Source organism: Moschus berezovskii, chromosome 26, assembly GCF_049115385.1.
Source record: "Moschus berezovskii isolate FMDL1 chromosome 26, NW_MosBer_1.0, whole genome shotgun sequence".
NCBI lineage: Eukaryota > Metazoa > Chordata > Mammalia > Artiodactyla > Moschidae > Moschus > Moschus berezovskii.
This window is the reverse complement of record NC_142485.1, coordinates 10,616,803-10,640,206: the sequence shown is the minus strand read 5'-3', so window position 1 is coordinate 10,640,206 and position 23,404 is coordinate 10,616,803. Positions and strand designations below refer to the sequence as shown.

Here is a 23,404-nt window from a genome sequence, read left to right as displayed (position 1 = left end):
CCCCGTCTCTGGGATTCTCCAGGCAAGAACACTGCAGTGGGTTGCCATTTCCTTCTCCAATGAGTGAAAGTGAAAAGTGAAAGTGAAGTCGCTCAGTCGTGTCCGACCCTCAGTGACCCCATGGACTGCAGCCCACCCGGCTCCTCCGGCCATGGGATTTTCCAGGCAAGAGTACTGGAGTGGTTTGCCAATGGACATAGACAAAAAGAGATGAAGTCAATCATAAAAGCCTTTGGGTGTTGGAGAGAATGACCAAGTTCACAACCATCCAGTTCCTTACTACCCTTTTGTGTCTCAGCTCTACATCATTTCTTGCCCTTAGAGCTCTGAAACAATTGACTGATGCTCTTAAAACTTAGGCAGATTTTGTTATTTATGGTCAGTGATATCTAAATATACCATTTCTTCCAGAAGTCAGGTTCAGCTTTGCAACTATTCATATTTTTAGAAGGTATCTTAAATAAGAGCCCAGGAAGACATAAAATTTTAACAACTGAATGATTATATAAATGTCCATATGAATCATGCAGATAACTATCCTGAATTTGCTGGTTGCTGCTAACTAGTTCATAACTAAGATTAACTTAGTTGGTAAGCAGAGGTGCTGATAGAAATTTTATATCATTTTATCTCCGATAAACATATGAGAAAGAAAAATGATTTACTTTACAATGAAGGAGCGAAACCCACTTCTTTACTCTTACTTCTGAATTCTCGTCTTCGTAAACATTTACTAAGCAAATTGTGAACTATATTTGTGCTACAGTAAAGAAAAAGCTGTATGAATGTGAAATAAAGTCGGACAGAGAAAGACAATGTATGATCCCATTTATATGTAGATCTAAAACACCAAAACAAACAGAAAAAACCTGATAGATACAGAGAACAGATTGGTGGTTGCCATATGTAATGGGGTGGAGTGGAGATGAGCAAAACGGGTAAATAAGTTCAAAAGGTAAAACTTCTAATTAAAAATAAATGTCATGGGGATGTAATGGACAGCATGCTGACTATAGTCAATAAGAACTAACTGCATATATGAAACTTTGTAAAAGAGTAGATCTTAAAAGACCTCATCAGGAGGAAAATAAAAGATTTGCAACTACGTAATAAATGTTAACTAGATTTACTATGATCATTTTACATTATATACAAAGTATTATACACACGAAACGAATATCATATATGGCAATTATTTTTTAAAAAGTAATTAAGTTCTGTTCTAAAAAAAGGAAAAACTGAGCAAGTACCTTCACTCTAATTTCAGAAACACATGAGCAATATTAATTTCATGTAACATAGGCCATGTCCTTCATATGTGCTTTCCCTCACTCTTTGTGATCTTATATTTTCTCACCTTCCCCATATTCTATGCTGCCCCATCTTTATTCATCATCATTCAGCTTAGTTCAGCCGCTCAGTCGTGTCCGAATCTTTGCGACCCCATGGACTGCAGCACGGCTAACCTTTCCATCACCATTTCCAATTCATCGTCACTGGCCCCATATATTCTATGCTGACCCATCTCTACTTATTGTCTCCGGCCCCATTTTCTGTGCTGACCCATCTCTATTCATCATTCAGTTCAGTCACTCAACCATGTACGACCCTTTGCAACACCATGAACTGCAGCACGCCTGTCCTCCCTGTGTCCATCAACAATTCCCGGGGATTACCCAAACTCATGTCCACTGACTTGGTGATGCCATCCAGCCATCTCATCCTCTGTCATCCCCTTCTCCTCTAGCCCCAAATCTTTCCCAGCGTATGGGTCTATTTAAATGAGTCAGCTCTTGGCTTAGGTGGCCAAAGTACTGGCGCTTCAGCTTCAACATCAGTCCTTCCAATGAACATCCAGGACTGATCTCCTTTAGGATGGACTGGTTGGATCTCCTTGCAGTCCAAGGGACTCTCAAGAGTCTTCTCCAACACCACAGTTCAAAAGCATCAATTCTTCGGTGCTCAGCTTTATAGTCCAACTCTTGCATCCATACATGACTACTGGAAAAACCATAGCCTTGACTAGATGGACCTTTGTTGACAAAGTAATGTCTCTGCTTTTTAATATGTTGTCCAGGTTGTTCACAACTTTCCTTCCAAGAAGTAAGCGTCTTTTAATTTCATGGCTGCAATCACCATCTGCAGTGATTTTGGAGCGCCCACCCCCCAAAAAAATAAAATAAAGTGTCACTATTTCCACTGTTTCCCCATCTATTTACCATGAAGTGATGGGACCGGATGCCATGATCTTAGTTTTCTGAACGTTGAGCTTTAAGCCAACCTTTTCACTCTCCTCTTTTACTCTCATCAAGAGGCCCTTTAGTTCTTCACTTCCTGCCATAAGGGTGGTGTCATCTGCATATCTAAAGTTATTGATATTTCTCCCAGCAATCTTGATTCCAGCTTGTGCTTCTTCCAGCCCAGTGTTTCTCATAATGTACTCTGCATATAACTTAAATAAGCAGGGAGACAATAGAGAACCCTGATGTACTCCTATTCCTATTTGGAACCAGTCTGTTGTTCCATGTCCAGTTCTAACTGTTGCTTCCTGACCTGCGTACAGGTTTCTCAAAAGGCAGGTCAGGTGGTCTCATATTCCCATCTCTTGAATAATTTTCCACAGTTTATTGTGATCCATACAGTCAAAGGCTTTGGCATAGTCAATAAATGAGAAATAGATGTTTTTCTGGAACTCTTTTTCCTTCCAGCCTATTCTAGCTTCTTGGCACCACCAGATGTCAAGACAAGGAAAATGGGGTTGCTTAGGAAGTAGACAGAACCGTCTAAAGCAATTATAGCCAACATGGCTTTCTACTAGAAAGATACTGAGGATTTACTGAGTAAATTCAGTTGTTCCCGGACCTATATGGACATGAAGGATACCCATGTGCCTAAGGTTTGAAAAAAAATCTGGTATATTTCTAAACATTTGGTAGAATTATAAGCACTACAAGTGACTTATAAGCCACCATTTGGTGGCTCAAATGGTAAAGAATCTGCCTGCAGTGCAGGAGTGAAAGTGAAAGTCGCTCAGTCATGTCCAACTCTTTGAGAGAGTTCATGGAATTTTCCAGGCCAGAGTACTGGAGTAGGTGGCCTTTTCCTTCTCCAGGGGATCTTCCCAACCCAGCGATCAAACCCAGGTCTCCAGCATTGCAGGTGGATTCTCTATCAGCTGAGCCACAAGGGAAGCCCTTGGTGCTGGAGATGCCTGTTCAGTTCCTTGGGTTGGGAAGACACCCTGGAGTAGGGCATGGCAAATCACTCCAGTATTCCTGCCAGGAGAATCCCCAAGGACAGAGGAGCCTGGTAGGCTACAGTCCATGGGTTCACAAAGAGTCGGACACGACTGAAAGACTAAGAACACACAAGACACACACACACACATGCACACACACACAAACACAAACACTAACATTAAGCCAATCTATACGTGTCCCTATTTATAATATTCCGAATAACATTTCAATTTTCTCATAAAGCCTTTCAAATATTAAATATAAAAAACAATGTTTACTTACTCCCTACTTTTTTCTTTTTTCCAAAATGTCTTCATTTTATTCCATTTAAGAGCAATGATAGCAGTTAAAATGAAGAAAGGGAGGAAAACGTAGATACTGATCATAAGGTTATTTTTTTGAGAGGCGCCACGTCGTTTTATCAAGTCTGTAGCTTTAGCTGGAGATACAACAATATCTTTTAACTTCTAAAAAATGACATATATCATTTTAGTAATTTGAGTTATAAAAATTTGGAATTCAAATAATATAATCATGGAATAAATAAATTTAAACTTAAAAGTGCTTTCTAAACTTCTGTGACTATACCCCAAAGTGCATTATATATTTCTTTTAAATATATATAATTTAATCTTTATATGTATATTTAATATTTATGTGCTACATTCTAACATATTTCATTCTATCATACTATCATATTCTTATCATATTGCACTGCTACTTAGAATATATTAGGTTGATATTACCATCTAACAGATTCCTCTAAAAGAATACATTTGAACCAGTTCTAATGAGGTAGATGAAACTGGAGCCTATTATACAGAGTGAAGTAAGCCAGAAAGAAAAACACCAATACAGTATACTAATGCATATATATGGAATTTAGAAAGATGTTAAAGATAACTCTGTATGCAAGACAGCAAAAGAGACACAGATGTATAGAACAGCCTTTTGGACTCTGTGGGAGAGGGTGAGGGTGGGATGATTTGGGAGAATGACATTGAAACACGTATGTTATCATATGTGATACTAATCGCCAGTCCAGGTTTGATGCATCATACAGGATGCTCGGGGCTAGCGCACTGGGATGACCCAGAAGGATGATATGGGGAGGGAGGAGGGAGGGGGTTCAAGATGGGAACACATGTACACCTGGGGCAGATTCATGTCAATGTATGGCAAAACCAAAACAATACTGTAAAGTAATTAGCCTCCAATTAAATTAATAAATTAAAACAAAATGTGAGGGTTAGAAGGAAATTTATTTTTCCTCTAGCTTTGTCTGATTGTAGTTTAACTCATTAGAAGTAATAACTTTTTTTGAAATTTTGGGCAAACTGTGGTAACACTAGAGTTATTGGTTTGTTTTCTGGCCAGAAGTTTTGCATTGGTCAAGTGTGAGATTAGTCAAAACATGTTACAGTGCCTAAATGAAAGAATTCTGAAGGGTGCATACCACCTACACCTTTTATAGATGTGTCCTTGCTAAAAGCAAGTGGAATAAATTAGAATTAATCTATATCATCTAAAAAGAATAAAAATAAAAAATAGAGCAAAAAAAAAAGATCTCCCCTGGAGAAAGGAATAGGTACCCACTCCAGTGTTCTTGCCTGTGAAATCCCATGGACACAGGAGCCTGGCAGGCTCCATGGGGTTGCAAAAATTCAGACACGACTTAGCAACTAACATTCTCACTCTCAGCTTGGATTTTCTATTTCCAAGTCACCCTTTGGGGAACTGCCTCATTTTGCACTGCTTTGTGTAAAAATAAAGACTAGTATTTAAGATTAAAAAAAAAGAACTGTTTTAAAAATTATTTAGTGAAAATTAAAGATATAACAGACTAAAAGAAACAGTAATAGTAGATGAGGTTAAATTTACATAACAAATATATAAAGTGATATTGTTTTAATTTTGATTGTGTTAATTAAAAAACTGATATTCCTCTTGGTATTATAAAGATATTGCATAAAACTAGAATAGTAAATCTATGGTCAATTGGTCAAAATAAGCAAAAGGAATAAACTGGAAAATTAAAATTAAAAAAATATAAATCAAGCAATCTGAATTACCACCAAACCAATTATGATGATAGTGTGTGCATTCGTGGGCATGTTCAGTCACTCAATTGTCTAAATCTTTGCAACCCCATAAAGTAGCCTGCCAGGTTCTTTTGTCCATTGAATTTTTCAGGCAAGAATACTGGAGTGGGTTGCCATTCCCTTCTTAGTGGATCTTCCCCTCTCATGGATCAAAGCCACATCTCTTTCATCTTCTGCACTGGCAGGTGGATTCTTTACCACTGCACCACCTCATCATATTAAGTGTAAACAGATTTAATGCCCTCTCAATACGACAAAAGAATCTGTGCCACTGAAACACAGGTACAGTCCAAATATACGTTGATTCAAAGTAATTTACCAAGCTGCTGTATACCACAGAGAGCTCAGCTTGGGCTTCCGTGATGACCTAGAGGGGTGGAGATGAGAGGGAAGCTCAAGAGGGAACGGATGTATGTATACTTGTAGCTGACTTATATTGTTGTACAGCAGAAGCTGACACAACGTTGGAAAGCAATTATACTCCAATTAAAAACTAAATTAAAAAAATCTGGTTTTCAATAACTTTTGTATATGAATCCAAATTTTATTTTCCCTTGTGTAGCATGACATTTTAAATACTAGCCTTGCAATATTAAAACAAGCAAAAAGAGAGAGAAACTTTTAACATATATGCAGAGTACATCGTGCAAAATGGTGGGCTGGATGAATCACAAGTTGGAATCAAGAATCTCTCTCGCTGGGAGAAATATCAACAACCTCACCTATGCAGGTGATACCACTCCAACAGCAGAAAGTGAAGAGGAACTAAAGAGCCTCTTGATGAGAGTGAAAGAGGAGAGTGAAGAAGGAAGCTTAAAGCTCAACATTCAGAAAACAAAGATTATGGCATCTGGTCCTATCACTTCACGCCAAACGGAAGGGGAAAAAGTGGTAACAGTGACAGATTTTCTTTCTTTGGGCTCCAAAATCACTGGGGATGGTGACAGCAACCATAAAATTAAAAGATTCTTGATCCTTGGAAAGAAAGTTATGGCACACCTAGACAAGGAATTAAAAAGCAGAGACATCAATTTGCTGACAAAGGTACATCTAGTCAAGACAATTGTTTTTCCAGTAGTCATGTACGGATATGAGAGGTGGACCATAAAGATGGCTGAGTGCTGAAGAATTGATGCTTTCGAGTTGTGGTGCTGGGGGAGACTCTTGAGAGTCCCTTGGACAGCAAGGAGATCAAACCAGCCAATCCTAAAGGAAATCAGTCTTGAATATTCACAGGAAGGACTGATGCTGAAGTTCCAATACTTTGGCCACCTGATGTGAAGAGCCTACTTGTTGGAAAAGACTCTGATGCTGGGAAAGATTGAAGGCAAGAGAAGGGGGCAACAAAAGATGAGATGGTTGGATGCCATTACTGACTCGGTGGGCATGAATGTGAGCAAACTGTAGGAGATAGTGAAGGACAGGGAAGCCTGGCAGTGACGCAGTTCATGGGATCGCCTAAGAGTCGAATGTAACTTAGTGACTGAGCAGCAACAAATCTAGAAAACTGCTGTAAAAATCGAAAAATTTGGGAAACTATGGTTAAAATTAAGATGACACATTAAAATGTTCATGGCTAGATTTGAATTAAAAGCACATACAGAATTTTGATTAACAACATAATCTATAGCTGTGGTATATATAATAGCACTACAAAGTGACCGTTTATATTTAATTAAGTAAAATAAAATGAAAATGTTAGTTCCTTAATTTCATTCTCCACATGTCCAGTGCTTAATAACCACATAGACAGTGGGGTTGTAAGGATACAGAAGGCTCTGTTGGAGCAGTGATTTAGCTACTAACATTCCTCAGATGGCATATTCCAAAATCCATCATCAATACTTCCTCCTGGTGATGAGGGTATTTCCACACAATCTGGGGGCCCATATCCAGCATCACACTGACAATGGAAGCGAGTATTGCAAACCTGGAATGAAACCAAAATAAAGAAGACCATTTTGTATGCCATATAAAAATTAAATGGATTAGTATTGATTGTGAGCCAAAGCAAATGATTAAAGTAATGCAATTTGGTATGTTACAGGCTGTTTTTACTTTAACGTGGAAAACAATTATAAGAATAAAATACAATGCAAGAAATGTCCATTCAATGGTTTCTAAATGTTACAGAGGGTTTCTCTAATTTATTTCTTCAACAAAAGTAGACAACATTCTTGATACACCTGAAAATATAGAACTATCTTCTAAAAAGGCATAGAAATTATGAAGCTGAAATTTATAGCAGGGGTTGAAATATCTTATAAATTGTGCCAGATATTTTATAAAATTGTTGTAAGAGTCAACTTTTACAAAATACGGGAAGAAAACTAAAGGGTGAAGCTTACTTATTCAGGTACAGTTGGAAAAATTGATTTTGCTAGAAAATAGGAAGGCTAGGGGGCGTCCCTGGTAGCTCAGCTGGTAAAGAATCCACCTGCAATGCAGAAGATCCCGGTTCAATTTTTGGGTTGGGAGGATCCCCTGGAGAAGGGACAGGCTACCCACTCCAGTATTCTTGGGCTTCCCTGGTAGCTCAGACGGTAAAGAATTCGGCCTGCAATGCAGCAGACCTGGGTTCGATCCCTGGGTTGGGAAGATCCCCTGGAGGAGGCCATGGCAACTCACTCCAGTATTCTTGCCTGGATAAACCCCAAGGACAGAGGAGCCTGGCAGGCTGTGGTCCATGGGGTCGCAAAGAGTCGGACATGACTGAGCGACTAAGCACAGCACAGCACAGGAAGGCTAGAATATATTTATAAATATGACCTTATGGATGAATCAAAAGTTGGGTCAGAAGCAGAATAGGGAATCTAGGGGTAAGTTCAGGAAAAATTAAATTGAAATTAAATAATAAAGGAATGGAACCTAAAAGAAATTGTAAATAATAGGATGTATAAATAGGAGGTAAATTTTGATATAAGACACACAGACAGGCCAATTTTTCCAGGATTACTATAGAAAATATGAAGGATCAAGATAATGGGAGATACTAAATACCATTTTAAAGCTAAATGCATGCTTAGAAAATCTTAAATAGGGCACAGAATTTCTATAATTCAAGTGATGATTTCACAATGGATAGACAAATAAAAGTGCAAATGGAAAATGTGACCAGACACACTGAAATGCTATTATTAATTAAAAAATGCAAATTAGCATAAATTTAGCATGTTAGAAGATATTAATAAACTAAGAAGCTCATCTGGCCTGAATTTGAAGAAATGTTTTCACTCCTGATAGGTGGAGAAAAACTGATAAATTTCCTAAAGACATGCAATATTTATTAAAATTCAAATTATGCTTATATTTGGCCCATCAGATTTCAATACAATCAATTTATGAAATGAAATAACTCTGCAAGGTGAATGTACAACAGTGTCCACTGTACCACTATTTACAATAATTAAAAAAGAATTCAATATTATCCAAAAGTCCATCAGTGAATGACTTCAAATACAGAAAGAACCATAGAGAAAAATAAATTTAAGTCACTGATCCAAGACAGATTTCAATGGACAAGGAACTCTGCTGCCAAAAATATAGCAGATTATGAGTAATGTGTAATAGAAATAAAGTTTGCGAGTGTTTATTATATATCAGTTATCAGTTCAATTCAGTTCAGTTCAGTTACTCAGTCGTGTCCAACCCCATGGACTGCAACATGCTAGGCTTCTCTGTCCTTCACCAACTCCTGGAGCTTGCTCAAATTCACGACCATCGAGTTGGTGATGCCATCCAACCATCTCATCCTCTGTCATCCTCTTCTCCTTCTGCCTTCAATCTTTCCCAGCATCAGAGTCATGCACTCAATTATAAGCAGTATTTATATTTATGTAGTATAAATATATACATGGATACACTAACTCCAGAAAGAATGAAGAGATGGAGCCAAAGCAAAAACAAAACCCAGTTGTGGGTGTGACTTGTGATGAAAGTAAAGTCCGATGCTATAAAGAGTAATATTGCATAGGAACTTGGAATATTAGGTCCATGAATCAAGGCAAATTGGAAGTGGTCAAACTGGAGATGGCAAGAGTGAAGGTTGACATTTTAGCAATCAGTGAACTAAAATGGACTGGAATGGGTAAATTTAACTCAGATGACCATTATACCTACTACTGTGGGCAGGAATCCCTTAGAAGAAATGGAGCAGCCATCCAAAATGCAGTACTTAGATGCAATCTCAAAAACAACAGAATAATCTCTGATCGTTTCCAAGGCAAACCATTCAATATTACAGTAATCCAAGCCTATGCCCAAACCAGTAATGCTGAAGAAGCTGAAGTTGAACAGTTTATGAAGACCTACAAGACCTTCTAGAACTAACACTGAAAAAAGATGTCCTTTTCATTATAGGGGGACTGGAATGCAAAAGTAGGAAATCAAGAAATACCTGGAATAATGGGAAAATTTGGTCTTGGAATATGGAAGGAAGCAGGGCAAAGGCTAATAGAGTTTTGCCAAGAGAACACACTGGTCATAGCAGACACCCTCTTCCAACAACACAAGAGACAACTCTACACATGGACGTCACCAGATGGTCAATACCAAAACCAGATTGATTAGATTCTTTGCAGCCAAAGATGGAGAAACTCTATACAGTCAGCAAAAACAAGACGGGGAGCTGATTGTGGCTGAGATAATGAGCTAATTATTGGCAAATTCAGACTGAAATTGAAGAAAGTGGAGAAAACCACTAGACCACTCAGGTATGACCTAAACCAAATCCCTTATGATTATACAGGGGAAGAGACAAATAGATTCAAGGGATTAGATCCGATAGACAGAGTGCCTGAAGAACTATGGACGAAAGCTCATGATATTGTAAAGGAGGCAGTGATCAAAATCATCCCCAAGAAAAAGAAATGCAAAAGGGCAAAATGGCTGTCTGAGGAGACCTTACAAACAGCTGAGAAAAGAAGAGAAGTTAAAGGCAAAGGAGAAAGGGAAAGATATACCCATTTGAATACAGAATTCCAAAGAATAGCAAAGAGAGGTAAGAAAGCCTTCCTCAGTGATCAGTGCAAAGAAATAGAGGAAAACAATAGAATGGGAAAGACTAGAGATCTCTTCAAGAAAATTAGAGATGCTAAGAGAACAATTTCATGTAAAGATGGGCTCAATAAAGGACAGAAATGGTATGGACCTAACAGAAGCAGAAGATATTAAGAAGAGGTGGCAAGAATACACAGAAGAACTATACAAAAGAGATCTTCATGACTGAGATAATCACAATGGTATGATCACTCACCTAGAGCCAGACATCCTGGAATTTGAAGTCAAGTGGGCCTTAGAAAGCATCACTATGAACAAAGCTAGTGGAGGTGATGGAATTCCAGTTGAGCTCTTTCAAATCCTAAAAGTTGATGCTATCGAATTGCTGCACTCAATATGCCAGCGAATTTGGAAAACTCAGCAGTGGCCACAGGACTGGAAAAGGTCAGTTTTCATTCCAATCCCAAAGAAAGGCAATGCCAAAGAATGCTCAAACGACCACACAATTGCACTCATCTGACATGCTAGTAAAGCAATGCTCAAAATTCTCCAAGCCAGGCTTCAACAGTATATGAACTGTGAACTTCCAAAAGTTCAAGCTTGATTTAGAAAAGCAGAGGAACCAGAGATCAAATTGCCAACATCCACTGAATCACTGAAAAAGCAAGAGAGTTCCAGAAAAACACATACTTCTGCTTTATTGACTATGCCAAAGCCTTTGACTGTGCGGATCACAAGAAACTGTGGAACATTCTGAAAGAGATGGGAATACCAGACCACCTAATCTGCCTTTTGAGAAACCTGTATGCAGGTCAGGAAGCAACAGTTAGAACTGGACATGGAACATCAGACAGGTTCTAAATAGGAAAAGGAGTACGTCAAGGCTGTATGTTGTCACCCTGCTTTTTTAACTTATATGCAGAGTACATCATGAGAAATGCTGGGCTGGATGAAGCACAAGCTGGAATCAAGATTGCCGGGAGAAATATCAATGACCTCATATATGCAGATGACACCACCCTTATGACAGAAAGTGAAGAAGAACTAAAGGGCCTCTTGATGAAAGTGAGAGAGGAGAGTGGAAAAGTTGGTTTAAAGCTCAACATTCAGGAAGCTAAGATCATGGCCTCTGGTCCCATCACTTCACGGATAATAGATGGGGAAACAGTGGAAACTGTGACAGGCTTTATTTTTTTTGGGCTCCAAAATCACTGCAGATGCTGACTGCAGCCACGAAAGTAAAAGACGTTTGCTCCTTGGAAGAAAAGTTATAACCAACCTAGACAGCATATTAAAAAGCAGAGATGTTACTTTGACAACAAAGGAGCATCTAGTCAAAGCTATGGTTTTAGGAATATTCATGTATGGGTATGAGAGTTGGACTATAAGAAAGCTGATCACCGAAGAAGTGATGCTTTTGAACTGTGGTGTTGGAGAAGACTCTTGAGAGTCCCTTGGACTGCAAGGAGATCCAACCAGTCCATCCTAAAGGAGATCAGTACTGAATGTTCATTGGAAGAACTGATGCTGGAGCGAAACTCCAATACTTTGGCCACCTGATGCAAAGAACTGATTCACTGGAAAAGACCCAGAGGCTGGGAAGGATTGAACGCGGGAGGTGAAGGGGACGACAGAGGGTGAGATGGTTGCATGGCATAACTGACTCAATGGATATGAGTTTGAGTAAACTCTGGGAGTTGGTGATGGACAAGGAGGCCTGGTATGCTGCAGTCCTTGGGGTCGGAAAGAGCTGGACACGACTGAGTGACTGATCTGAACTGAACTGATATACATGTTAACACTAAATATATCTATTTCCAAAATTATGCAGTCTCTATCTAATATTATAATAGCTTAGGTTTTATGTTGCATTTTTGAACAAAGTTTAAATGTTTTTAGCTCATGAAGTGTGCAATGATCTGATAGAACACATAGAACATGCACACATGTATAAATAATGATATTTGGTTTCTATATTTAACTGAAATTTTCCAAAGTAATTTCTACATCCATAAATCTGAAGCTTATTATTATCCTGGAAAATGTTATGATATGTATTTTAAAACTATACATAAAATACAGTAACAATTACATACCCCATGTCCTCCGCATTTGGTAAGTGGGTCACAACTTTGATACTGAGTGTTATCAGTGATATGCTTGCAAAGTCCACTTTCACAGTACTAAAATGATGAAACAACCAACAACTTTAAAGTCAGGAATTTAACTGTACTTAGTATAAGAAATTAGATACACAATATGATATATACTTAGGATGAACTTGAATTTCATAACATCAACTCATTCTAATAAAAAATTTGAAGTCAAAATTGTATGTTATTACTTTATCAAACATCAAGTTTTTACAATAAGATATTGCTTCCACTGAAGGAGCAGACTTGTGAGTTTACTAATAGCCAACGAAAATTATTAAAGTATTGTAATTTGGTATGTTACAGGAGGTTTTTATTTTAATGTAAAAAAGGATTGTAAAAATAAAATACAAGAAATGTCCATTCAGTGCTTTTCAAGTGCCATAGAGATTTTCTCTAATTTGTCTCCTCAATACAGTATACTAACGCATATATGAGGAACGCTGGGCTGGAAGAAGCACAAGCTGGAATCAAGATTGCTGGGAGAAATATCAATAACCTCAGATATGCAGATGACACTACCCTTATGGCAGAAAGTGAAGAGGAACTCAAAAGCCTCTTGATGAAAGTGAAAGAGGAGAGTGAAAAGATTGGTTTGAAGCTCAACGTTCAGAAAACGAAGATCATGGCATCTGGTCCCATCACTTCATGGGAAATAGATGGAAAAACAGTGGAAACAGTGTCAGACTTTATTTTTTTGGGCTCCAAAATCACTGCAGATGCTGATTGCAGCCAGGAAATTAAAAGACGCTTGCTCCTTGGAAGGAAAGTTATGACCAACCTTGATAGTATATTAAAAAGCAGAGACATTACTTTGCCAACCAAGGTCCGTCTAGTCAAGGCAATGGTTTTTCCCGTGGTCATGTATGGATGTGAGAGTTGGACTGTGAAAAGGCTGATCACTGAAGAATCGATGCTTTTGAGCTGTGGTGTTGGAGAAGACTCTTGAGAGTCCCTTATACTGCAAGGAGATCCAACCAGTCCATTCTAGAGGAGATCGATCCTGGATGTTCATTGGAGGGACTGATGCTAAAGCTGAAACTGCAATACTTTGGCCACCTCATGCGACGAGTTGACTCACTGGAAAAGACTCTGATGCTGGGAAAGGTTGGGGGCAGGAGGAGAAGGGGACGACGGAGAATGAGATGGCTGGATGGCATCACCGACTCTGTGGACATGAGTTTGAGTGTACTCCGGGAGTTGGTGATGGACAGGGAGGCCTGGCGTGCTGTGATTCATGGGGTCACGGAGAGTCGGACACGACTGAGCGACTGAACTGAACTGAACTGAACGCATATATATGGAATTTAGAAAGATGCAAATGATAACCCTGTATACGAGACAGCAAAAGAGACACAGATGTATAGAACAGTCTTTGGGACTCTATGGGAGAGGGTGAGGGTGGGATGATTTGGGAGAATGGCATTGAAACACGTATGTTGTCATGTGTGAAACGAATCACTAGTTCAGGGTCAATGCATGTTATAGGATGCTCGGGGCTGGCATGCGGGGATGACCCAGAGGGAGGATAAAGGGAGGAGGGAGGTGGGAGGGGGGTTCAGGAGGGGGAACTTATGTAAACCTGAGGCGAATTCATGTCAATGCATGGCAAAACCAACCAATATAAATTGTAAAATAATTTATAAAAAATAAATTAATTACCAAAAAAAAGTAGACAACATTCTTTATATACCTGAAAACATATAACTTTTCTATGTCTTTTCGACAAGGCATGGAAATTATGAAGCTAAAAATTATAGCTGGTATAAGAACAAAACAAGCCAAATTGTGATGAGCATTTGTAACGGGCCTTTGAACTTTCTATGCATTTTTTTTATATATGCTCATATTGACCTTGAGAGGGAGATATTTTTATCCACATTTTATATTTGATGAGAATTAAATGTACACTTTTTAGGAGATGCCACCACTGACTGATAGAACCAATATTCAGTGCAAGAACTACTTTAATCATTGAGCCCACTGATCAATGCTCAATACCAGTGCTTCAACCATATTTACATTCTTTTGACTTTAATAACAGTATCCCTTGTCTTTTACAAAAGCAATGTTCTCCTTCATACCTCAGTTTATCTATCTTTGCATTTGAAATAGAAATTATACCTAAGTCATAGGTTATGAGGATGGAATAATTTATTACACATAAAGGAATAAATATAGTTTGGGACATAGTAAATGCTCACTTAATACAAATTTGTGTTTTCGTTATTTCTTTAACCTGATTTTGATGTAGACTGCATGTTAATTTTCTTCTATCAAAATTTAAATTTAATTTGAATACTCTGGGGGACATCTTCTAAGATTATCTGCCCACTTTTCTCAAGTTATCTGATAGAATATCCAACAAATGATGAAGTCTAAAACATTCGTTATTTTCTATCACTATTGGTAAGTAAATATATGGACAAAGGTCCGTCTAGTCAAAGCTATGGTTTTTCCAGTAGTCATGTAGGATGCGTTCAGTTCAGTCACTTAGTAGCGTGTGACTCTTTGCGACCCCATGAACTGCAGCACCCTAGGCCTCCCTGTGCATCACCAACTCTCGGAGTCTACCCGAACACATGTCCATATACTCGGTGATGCCATCCAGCCATCTCATCCTCTGTCGTCCCCTTCTCCTCTTGCCCTCAATCTTTCCCAGCATCAGGGTCTTTTCCAATGAGTCAGCTCGTCGCATCAGGTGGCCAAAGTATTGGAGTTTCAGCTTCAACATCAGTCTTTCCAATGAACATCCAGGACTGATCTCCTTTAAAATGGACTGGTTGGATCTCCTTGCAGTCCAAGGGACTCTCAAGAGTCTTCTCCAACACAAAGTTAAAAAGCATCAATTCTTCTGCATTCAGGTTTCTTTATAGTCCAAATCTCATATTCATGCCTGACCACTGGAAAAATCATAGCCTTGACTAGACGGACCTTTGTTGGAAAAGTAATATCTCTGCTTTTTAATATGCTGTCTAGGTTGGTCATAACTTTCCTACCAAGGAGTAAGCGTCTTTTAATTTCTTGGCTGCAGTCAGCATCTGCAGTGATTTTGGAGCCCAAATAAATAAAGTCTGTCATGGTTTCCACTGTTTTCCCATCTGTTTGCCCTGAAGTGATGGGACCAGAGGCCATGATCTTAGTTTCCTGAATGTTGAGCTTTAAGCCAACTTTTCCACTCTCCTCTCTCACTTTCATCAAGAGGCTCTTTAGTTCTTCTTCACTTTCTGCCGTAAGGGTGGTGTCATCTGCATATGTGAGGTTATTGATATTTCTCCCGGCAATCTTGATTCCAGATTGTGCTTCTTTCAGCCCAGCGTTTCTCATGATGTACTCTTCATATAAGTTAAAAAAGCAGGGTGGCAATATACAGCCTTGACGTACTCCTTTTCCTATTTGGAACCAGTCTGATGTTTCATGTCCAGTTCTATCTGTTGCTTCCTGACCTGCATACAGGTTTCTCAAAAGGCAGATTAGGTGGTCTGGTATTCCCATCCCTTTCAGAATTTCCCACAGTTTCTTGTGATCCGCACAGTCAAAGGCTTTGGCATAGTCAATAAAGCAGAAGTGTATGTTTTTTGGAACTCTTTTGTTTTTTTGATGATCTAGCGGATGTTGGCAATTTGATCTCTGGTTCCTCTGCCTTTTCTAAAACCAGCTTGAACATCTGGAATTTCACGGTTCACGTATTGCTGAAGCCTGGCTTGTAGAATTTTAAGCATCACTTTACTAGCGTGTGAGATGAGTTCAATTGTGTGGTAGTTTGAGCATTCTTTGGCATTGCCTTTGGGATTGGAATGAAAACTGACCTTTTCCAGTCCTGTGGCCACTGCTGAGTTGTCCAAATTTGCTGGCATATTGAGTGTAGCACTTTCACAGCATCATCTTTCAAGATTTGAAAGAGCTCAACTGGAATTCCATCACCTCCACTAGCTTTGTTCGTAGTGATGCTTTCTAAGGCCCACTTGACTTCACATTCCAGGATGTCTGGCTCTAGGTGAGTGATCACACCATCGTGATTATCTGGGTCATGCAGTTCTTTTTTGCAGTTCTTCTGTGTATTCTTGCCACCTCTTCTTAATATCTTCTGCTTCTGTTAGGTCCATACCATTTCTGTCCTTTATTGAGCCCATCTTTGCATAAAATGTTGCCTTGGTATCTCTAATTTTCTTGAAGAAATCTCTAGTCTTTCCTATTCTGTTGTTTTCTTCTATTTCTTTGTATTGATTGCTGAGGAAGGCTTTCTTATCTCTCCTTGTTATTCTTTGGAACTCTGCATTCAAACAGGTATATATCTTTCCTTTTCTGCTTTGCTCTTTGCTTCTCTTTTCTCAGCTATTGTAAGCACTCCTCAGACAGCCATTTTGCTTTTTTGCATTTCTTATTCTTGGGGATGGTCTTGATTCCTATCTTCTGTACAATGTCGAACCTTTGTCCATAGCTCATCAGGCACTCTATCAGATCTAGTCCCTTAAATCTATTTCTCACTTTCACTGTATAGTCATTAGGGATTTGATTTAGGTCATACCTGAATGGTCTATTGGTTTTCTCCACTTTCTTCAATTTCAGTCTGAATTTGGCAATAAGGAGTTCATGATCTGAGCCACTGTCAGCTCCCAGTCTTGTTTTTGCTGGCTGTATAGAGCTTCTCCATCTTTGGCTGCAAATAATATAATCAGTCTGATTTCAGTATTAACCATCTGGTGATGTCCATGTGTAGTCTTCTCTTGTTTTTTTGGAAGAGGGTCTTTTCTATGAGCAGTGAGTTCTCTTGGGAGAAGTCTATTAGCCTTTGCCCCTCTTCATTCCGTACTCCAAGGCCAAATTTGCCTGTTACTCCAGTTGTTTCTTGACTTCCTACCTTTGTATTCCAGTCCCCTATAATGAAAAGGACATAGTTTTTGGGTGTTAGTTCTAGAAGGTCTTGTAGGTCTTCACAGAACTGTTCAACTGCAGCCTCGCAAGCGTTACTGGTTGGGGCATAGTCTAGGATTACCATGATATTGAATGGTTTGCCTTGGAAATGAACAGAGATCATTCTGTTGTTTTTGAGATTGCATCCAACTACTGCATTTTGGACTCTTTTTTTGATTATGATGACTACTCCATTTCTTCTAAGCGATTCCTCCCCACAGCAGTAGATAGAATGGTCATCTGAGTTAAATTCACCCATTCCAGTTCATCCTAGTTCACTGATTCCTAGAATGTTGATGTTCACTCTTGTCATCTCCTATTTGACCACTTCCAAGTTGCCTTAATTCATGGACCTAACATTCCAGGATGTGAGAGATGAACTATAAAGAAACCTGATGCTTTTGAACTGTGGTGTTGGAGAAGACTCTTGAGAATCCCTTGGACAGTAAGATCATCAAATCATTCCATCCTATAAGAAGTCAGTCCTGAATATTCATTGGAAGGACCGATGCTGAAGCTGAAATAGTTTGGCCAACTGATGTGAGGAACTGACACATGACTCCCAACTCCCTGATGCTGGGAAAGTTTGAAGGTAGGAGGAGAAGGGGATGACAGAGGATGACATGGTTGGATGGCACCACTGCTTTAATTGACATGAGTTTGAGCAAGCACCGGGAGTTTGTGATGGACAGGGAAGCCTGGCGTGCTGCAGTCCATGGGGTCGCAAAGAGTTGGACACAGCTGAGCAACAGATTGAGGGAAGGAGAAGGGGACGGTAGAGGATGAGATGGTTGGATGGCATCACCGACTCAATGGACGTGGGTTTGGGTGGACTCCGGGAGTTGGTGATGGACAGGGAGGCCTAGTGTGCTGCGGTTCATGGGGTGGCAAAGAGTTGGACACAACTGAGCGACTGAACTGAACTGAACTGAGCAAATGAACTGATCGGTAAATAAAAACAAACATAATGTTGCTCATTAACTGAAAGTGCTCTGATGAAACCAGTAAGAAAGAAAAAAAAAATGTCTGGCAAACCAACATTAACTCAGAACAAAACTTCTGGGTTGGCCACTATGTTCATTTGACTTTTTTCATGAGATGACTCTAGGAACGTTTAGTAGTTTTTAACTTCATTCAGACAATTTTGTTAGGTTGTATTCTGACAGATGTTATGTCAATGTGCATTTTTAAAAAAATATCAAAACTGTGAAATGTGTGTAGCCATTTTTAATTTTGAAGATGGAAAGAAAAAAATCACATCGTGCTTTATTATTTCAAAGGTAAAAATACAACTGAAATACACAAAAAATTTTTTGTGCAATGTATGGAGAAAGTACTGCATACTGACATATGGGCCAAGTGTGATTTGCAAAGTTTCGTGCTGGAGATTTCTTGCTGGACAATGCTCCAAGGTCAGGTAGACCAGTCGAGGTTGACAGCAATCAAATCAAGACATTAACTGAGAACAATCAATGTTATACCACGCAGGAGGCAGTTGACATACTCAAAATATCCAATCAAGCGTACAAAATCATTTGCACCAGCTTATTTAAGTTAATCGCTTTGATGTTTGTGTTCCACAGAAGTGAAAAAAAAAAACCCTCTTGACTATATTTCTGCATTTTCTACTTAGACATAACAGAGATTCCATTTTTTAAAAAACAAATTGTGACACGGGATGACAGTGGATACTGTACAATAATGTGGAAGAGAAGAGATTGTTTTTGTTTAGTCGCTAAGTTGTGTCCAACTTTTTATGATCCCATGGACTGCAGCATGCCAGGCTTCCCTGTCCTTCACTGTTTCTAGGAGTTTGTCCATGTCCGTTGAGTTGGTGATGCCATTCAACTATCTCATCCTCTGTTTCCAGCTTCCCCTCCTGCCTTCAATCTTTCCCAGGATCTGGTCTTTTCCAATGAGTTGGCTCTGCCCATCAGGTGGCCAAAGTATTGGAACTTCAGCTTCAGTATCAGTCCTTCCAATGAATATGCAGGGTTGATTTCCCTTGGGATTGACTGGTTTGATCTCCTTGCAGTCCAAAGGACTCTCAAGAGTCTTCTCCAGCATCATGGTTTGAAAGCATCAACTCTTTGGTGCTCAGCCTTCTTTATGGCCCGATTCTCACATCTGTACCTGACTACCAGGAAAATCATAGCCTTGACTAGATGGACCTTTGTTGGCAAAGTGATGTTTCTGCTTTTAATACCCTTTCTAGGTTAATCACGAGTTTTCTTCAAGAAGCAAGTGTCTTTTAATTTCCTGGCTGCAGTGAATGTCCACCGATCAGATGCCATGACCTTTGTTTTCTGAATGTTGAGTTTTAAGTCAGCTTTTTCACTATCCTCTTTCACCTTCATCAAAAGGCTCTTTAGTTCCTCCTCACTTTCTGCCATTTGAGTGGTATCGTCTGCATATCTGAGGTGGTTGATATTTCTCCTGGAAATCTTGAATCCAGCATATGATTCATCCAGCCTGGCATTTTGCATTATGTACTCTGCATATAAGTTAAACATGCAGGGTGACAATATGCAGCCTTGCCATATTCCTTTCCCAATTTTGAACCAGTCTCTTGTTCCATGTCTAGTTTTAACTGTTGCTTCTTGACCACCATATTGGTTTCTCAGGAGACAGGCAAGGTGGACTGTTACTCCCATCTCTTGAAGAATATCCCACAGTTTGTTGTGATCCACGCACTCAAAGTCTTTAGTGTATATAGTCAACAAAGTGGAAGCAGATGTTTTTCTAGAACTACTTTTCTTTCTCTCTGATCTAACAGATGTTAGCAATTTGATAACAGGCTCCTCTGCCTTTTCGAAACCCAGCATGTTTACCTGGAATTTTTCAGTTCACATACTGCTGAAGCCTAGCTTGAAGGATTTTAATCATTACCTTGGTAATATGTGAAATGAGTGCAATTGTATGGATTGTGGGGCAAGCAAAATGAACAACCACCAGCCACAGTAAAGGCCAGTCTTTATCCAAAGAAGGTGATGTTGTATACATAATGGGATTAGAAGGGAATCGTTTATTATGAGCTCCTTCTGGAAAACCAGATTCCAAGAAGTATTGCTCCCAATTAGACCAACTGAAAGCAGCACTCAACAAAAAGTGTCTCGAATTAACATAAAACTCATAATCTTCCACCAGTATAATGCAAGACTGCATGTCTCTTTGATGATCAGATAAAAACTGTTACAGCTTGGCTAGGAAGTTGTGATTCATCTGCCACGTTCATAGACATTGCACCTTTGCACATTCATTCTTTCTGGTCTTTACAAAATTCTCTTAATGAAAAAAAAAAATCAATTGCCTGGAAAACTGTAAAAGGCACCTAGTTCTTTGCTCAAAAAGATAAAAAGTTTTTATCTTTTTAGAAGATGGAATCTTTTAAGAAAACGGAATTATGAAGTTGTCTGAAAAATGACAGGACGTAGTGGAACAAACTGGACATGGAAAAACAGACTGGTTCCAAATACGAAAAGGAGTATATCCAGCAATCAGAGCAGAAAAAGACAAAAAAGGAATACAAATTGGAAAAGAAGAAGTAAAACTTTCACTGTTCGCTGATGACATGATCCTCTACACAGAAAACCCTAGAGACTCTACCAGAAAACTACTAGAGCTAATCAATGATTACAGTAACGTTGCAGGATATAAAATCAACACACAGAAATCCCTTGCATTCCTATACACTAATAATGAGAAAATAGAAATTAAGGAAACTATTCCATTCACTGTTGCAACGAAAAGAATTAAATACTTAGGAATATATCTACCTAAGGAAACAAAAGACTTGTACATAGAAAACTATAAAACACTACTGAAAGCAATCAAAGAGGACACTAATAGATGGAGAAATATACCATGTTCATGAATTGGAAGAATAAATATTGTAAAAATGAGTATACTACCCAAAGTAATTTATACATTCAATGCAATCCCTATCAAGCTACCAAAGATATTTTTCACAGAACTAGAACAAATAATCTCACAATTTGTATGGAAATACAAAAAACCTCGAATAGCCAAAGCAATCTTGAGGAAGAAAAATGGAACTGGGGGAATTAACCTGCCGGACTTCAGGCTCTACTACAAAGCCACAGTCATCAAAACAGTATGGTACTGGCATAAAGACAGAAATATAGATAAATGGAACAAAATAGAAAGCCCAGAGATAAATCCACGCATCTATGGACACCTCATCTTTGACAAAGGAGGCAAGAATATAAAATGGAGAAAAGACAGTCTCTTTAACAAGTGGTGCTGGGAAAACTGGTCAGCCACTTGTAAAAGAATGAAACTAGAACACTTCCTAACACCATACACCAAGATAAACTCAAAATGGATTAGAGAGCTACATGTAAGACCAGAAACTATAAAACTCCTAGAGGAGAACGTAGGCAAAACACTCTCCGACATAAATCACAGCAGGATCCTCCATGACCCACATCCCAGAATATTGGAAATAAAAGCAAAAATAAACAAACGGGACCTAATTAAAATCAAAAGCTTCTGCACAGCAAAGGAAACTATAAGTAAGGTGAAAAGACAGCCTTCAGAATGGGAGAAAATAATAGCAAATGAAGCAACTGATAAAGGATTAATCTCCAAATTATACAAGCAGCTCAATTCCATGAAAATAAATGACCCAATCAAAAAATGGGCCAAAGAACTAAACAGACATTTCTCCAAAGAAGACATACAGATGGCTAACAAACACATGAAAAATGCTCAACATCCCTCATAATCAGAGAGATGCAAATCAAAACCACAATGAGATACCATTTCACACCAGTCAGAATGGCTGCTATCCAAAAGTCTACATGCAATAAATGCTGGAGAGGATGTGGAGAGAAAGGAACCCTCTTACACTGTTGGTGGGAATGCAAACTAGTACAGCCACTATGGAGAACAGTGTGGAGATTCCTCAAAAAATTGGAAATAGAACTGCCATATGATCCAGCAATCGCACTCCTGGGCATACACACCGAGGAAACCAGAATTGAAAGAGACACGTGTACTCCAATGTTCATTGCAGCACTGTTTATAATAGCCAGGACATGGAAGCAACCTAGATGTCCATCTGCAGACGAATGGATAAGAAAGCTTTGGTACATATACACAATGGAGTATTATTCAGCCATTAAAAAGAATACATTTGAATCAGTTCTAATGAGGTGGATGAAACTGGAGCCTATTATACAGAGTGAAGTAAGCCAGCAAGAAAAACACCAATACAGTATACTAACACATATATATGGAATTTAGAAAGATGCAAATGATAACCCTGTATACGAGACAGCAAAAGAGACACAGATGTATAGAACAGTCTTTGGGACTCTATGGGAGAGGGTGAGGGTGGGATGATTTGGGAGAATGGCATTGAAACACGTATGTTGTCATGTGTGAAACGAATCACTAGTTCAGGGTCAATGCATGTTATAGGATGCTCGGGGCTGGCATGCGGGGATGACCCAGAGGGAGGATAAAGGGAGGAGGGAGGTGGGAGGGGGGTTCAGGAGGGGGAACTTACGTAAACCCTGGGCAAATTCATATCAATGTATGGCAAAACCAACCAATATAATATTGTAAAATAATTTGCCTCCAATAAAAAATAAATTAATTACCTAAAAAAAAAAAAAAGAAAAGGAGTATATCAAGGCTGTATATTGTCACCCTGCTTATTTAACTTATATGCAGAGTACATCATGAGAAACACTGGGTTGGAGGAAGTACAAGCTGGAATCACGATTTCCAGGAGAAATATAAATAACCTCAGATATGCAGATGACACCACCCTTATGGCAGAAAGTGAAGAAGAACTAAAGGGCCTCTTGATGAAAGTGAAAGAGGAGAGTGAAAAAGTTGGTTTAAAGCTCAACATTCAGAAAACTAAGATCATGGCCTCTGGGCCTATCACTTCATGGCAAATAGATGGAGAAACAGTGGAAACAGTGACTGACTATTTTTTGGGGGGGCTCCAAAATCACTGCAGATG

General features: G+C 39.0%; 1 protein-coding gene across 1 annotated transcript in view; it reads right to left on the bottom strand.

The window, feature by feature from the left end:
- The window catches only part of LOC129549236 (A disintegrin and metallopeptidase domain 3-like), a 133,486-nt gene that overhangs the window by 8,265 nt on the left and 101,817 nt on the right, over positions 1-23,404 (bottom strand). The window contains exons 17-19 of the mRNA XM_088832665.1: positions 12,436-12,522; positions 7,148-7,271; positions 3,522-3,678 (exon numbers count right to left, since the gene is read on the bottom strand). Of these exons, the coding sequence (XP_088688791.1) occupies positions 3,522-3,678; positions 7,148-7,271; positions 12,436-12,522 (368 nt within the window). The remainder of the gene's footprint in view (positions 1-3,521; positions 3,679-7,147; positions 7,272-12,435; positions 12,523-23,404) is intronic.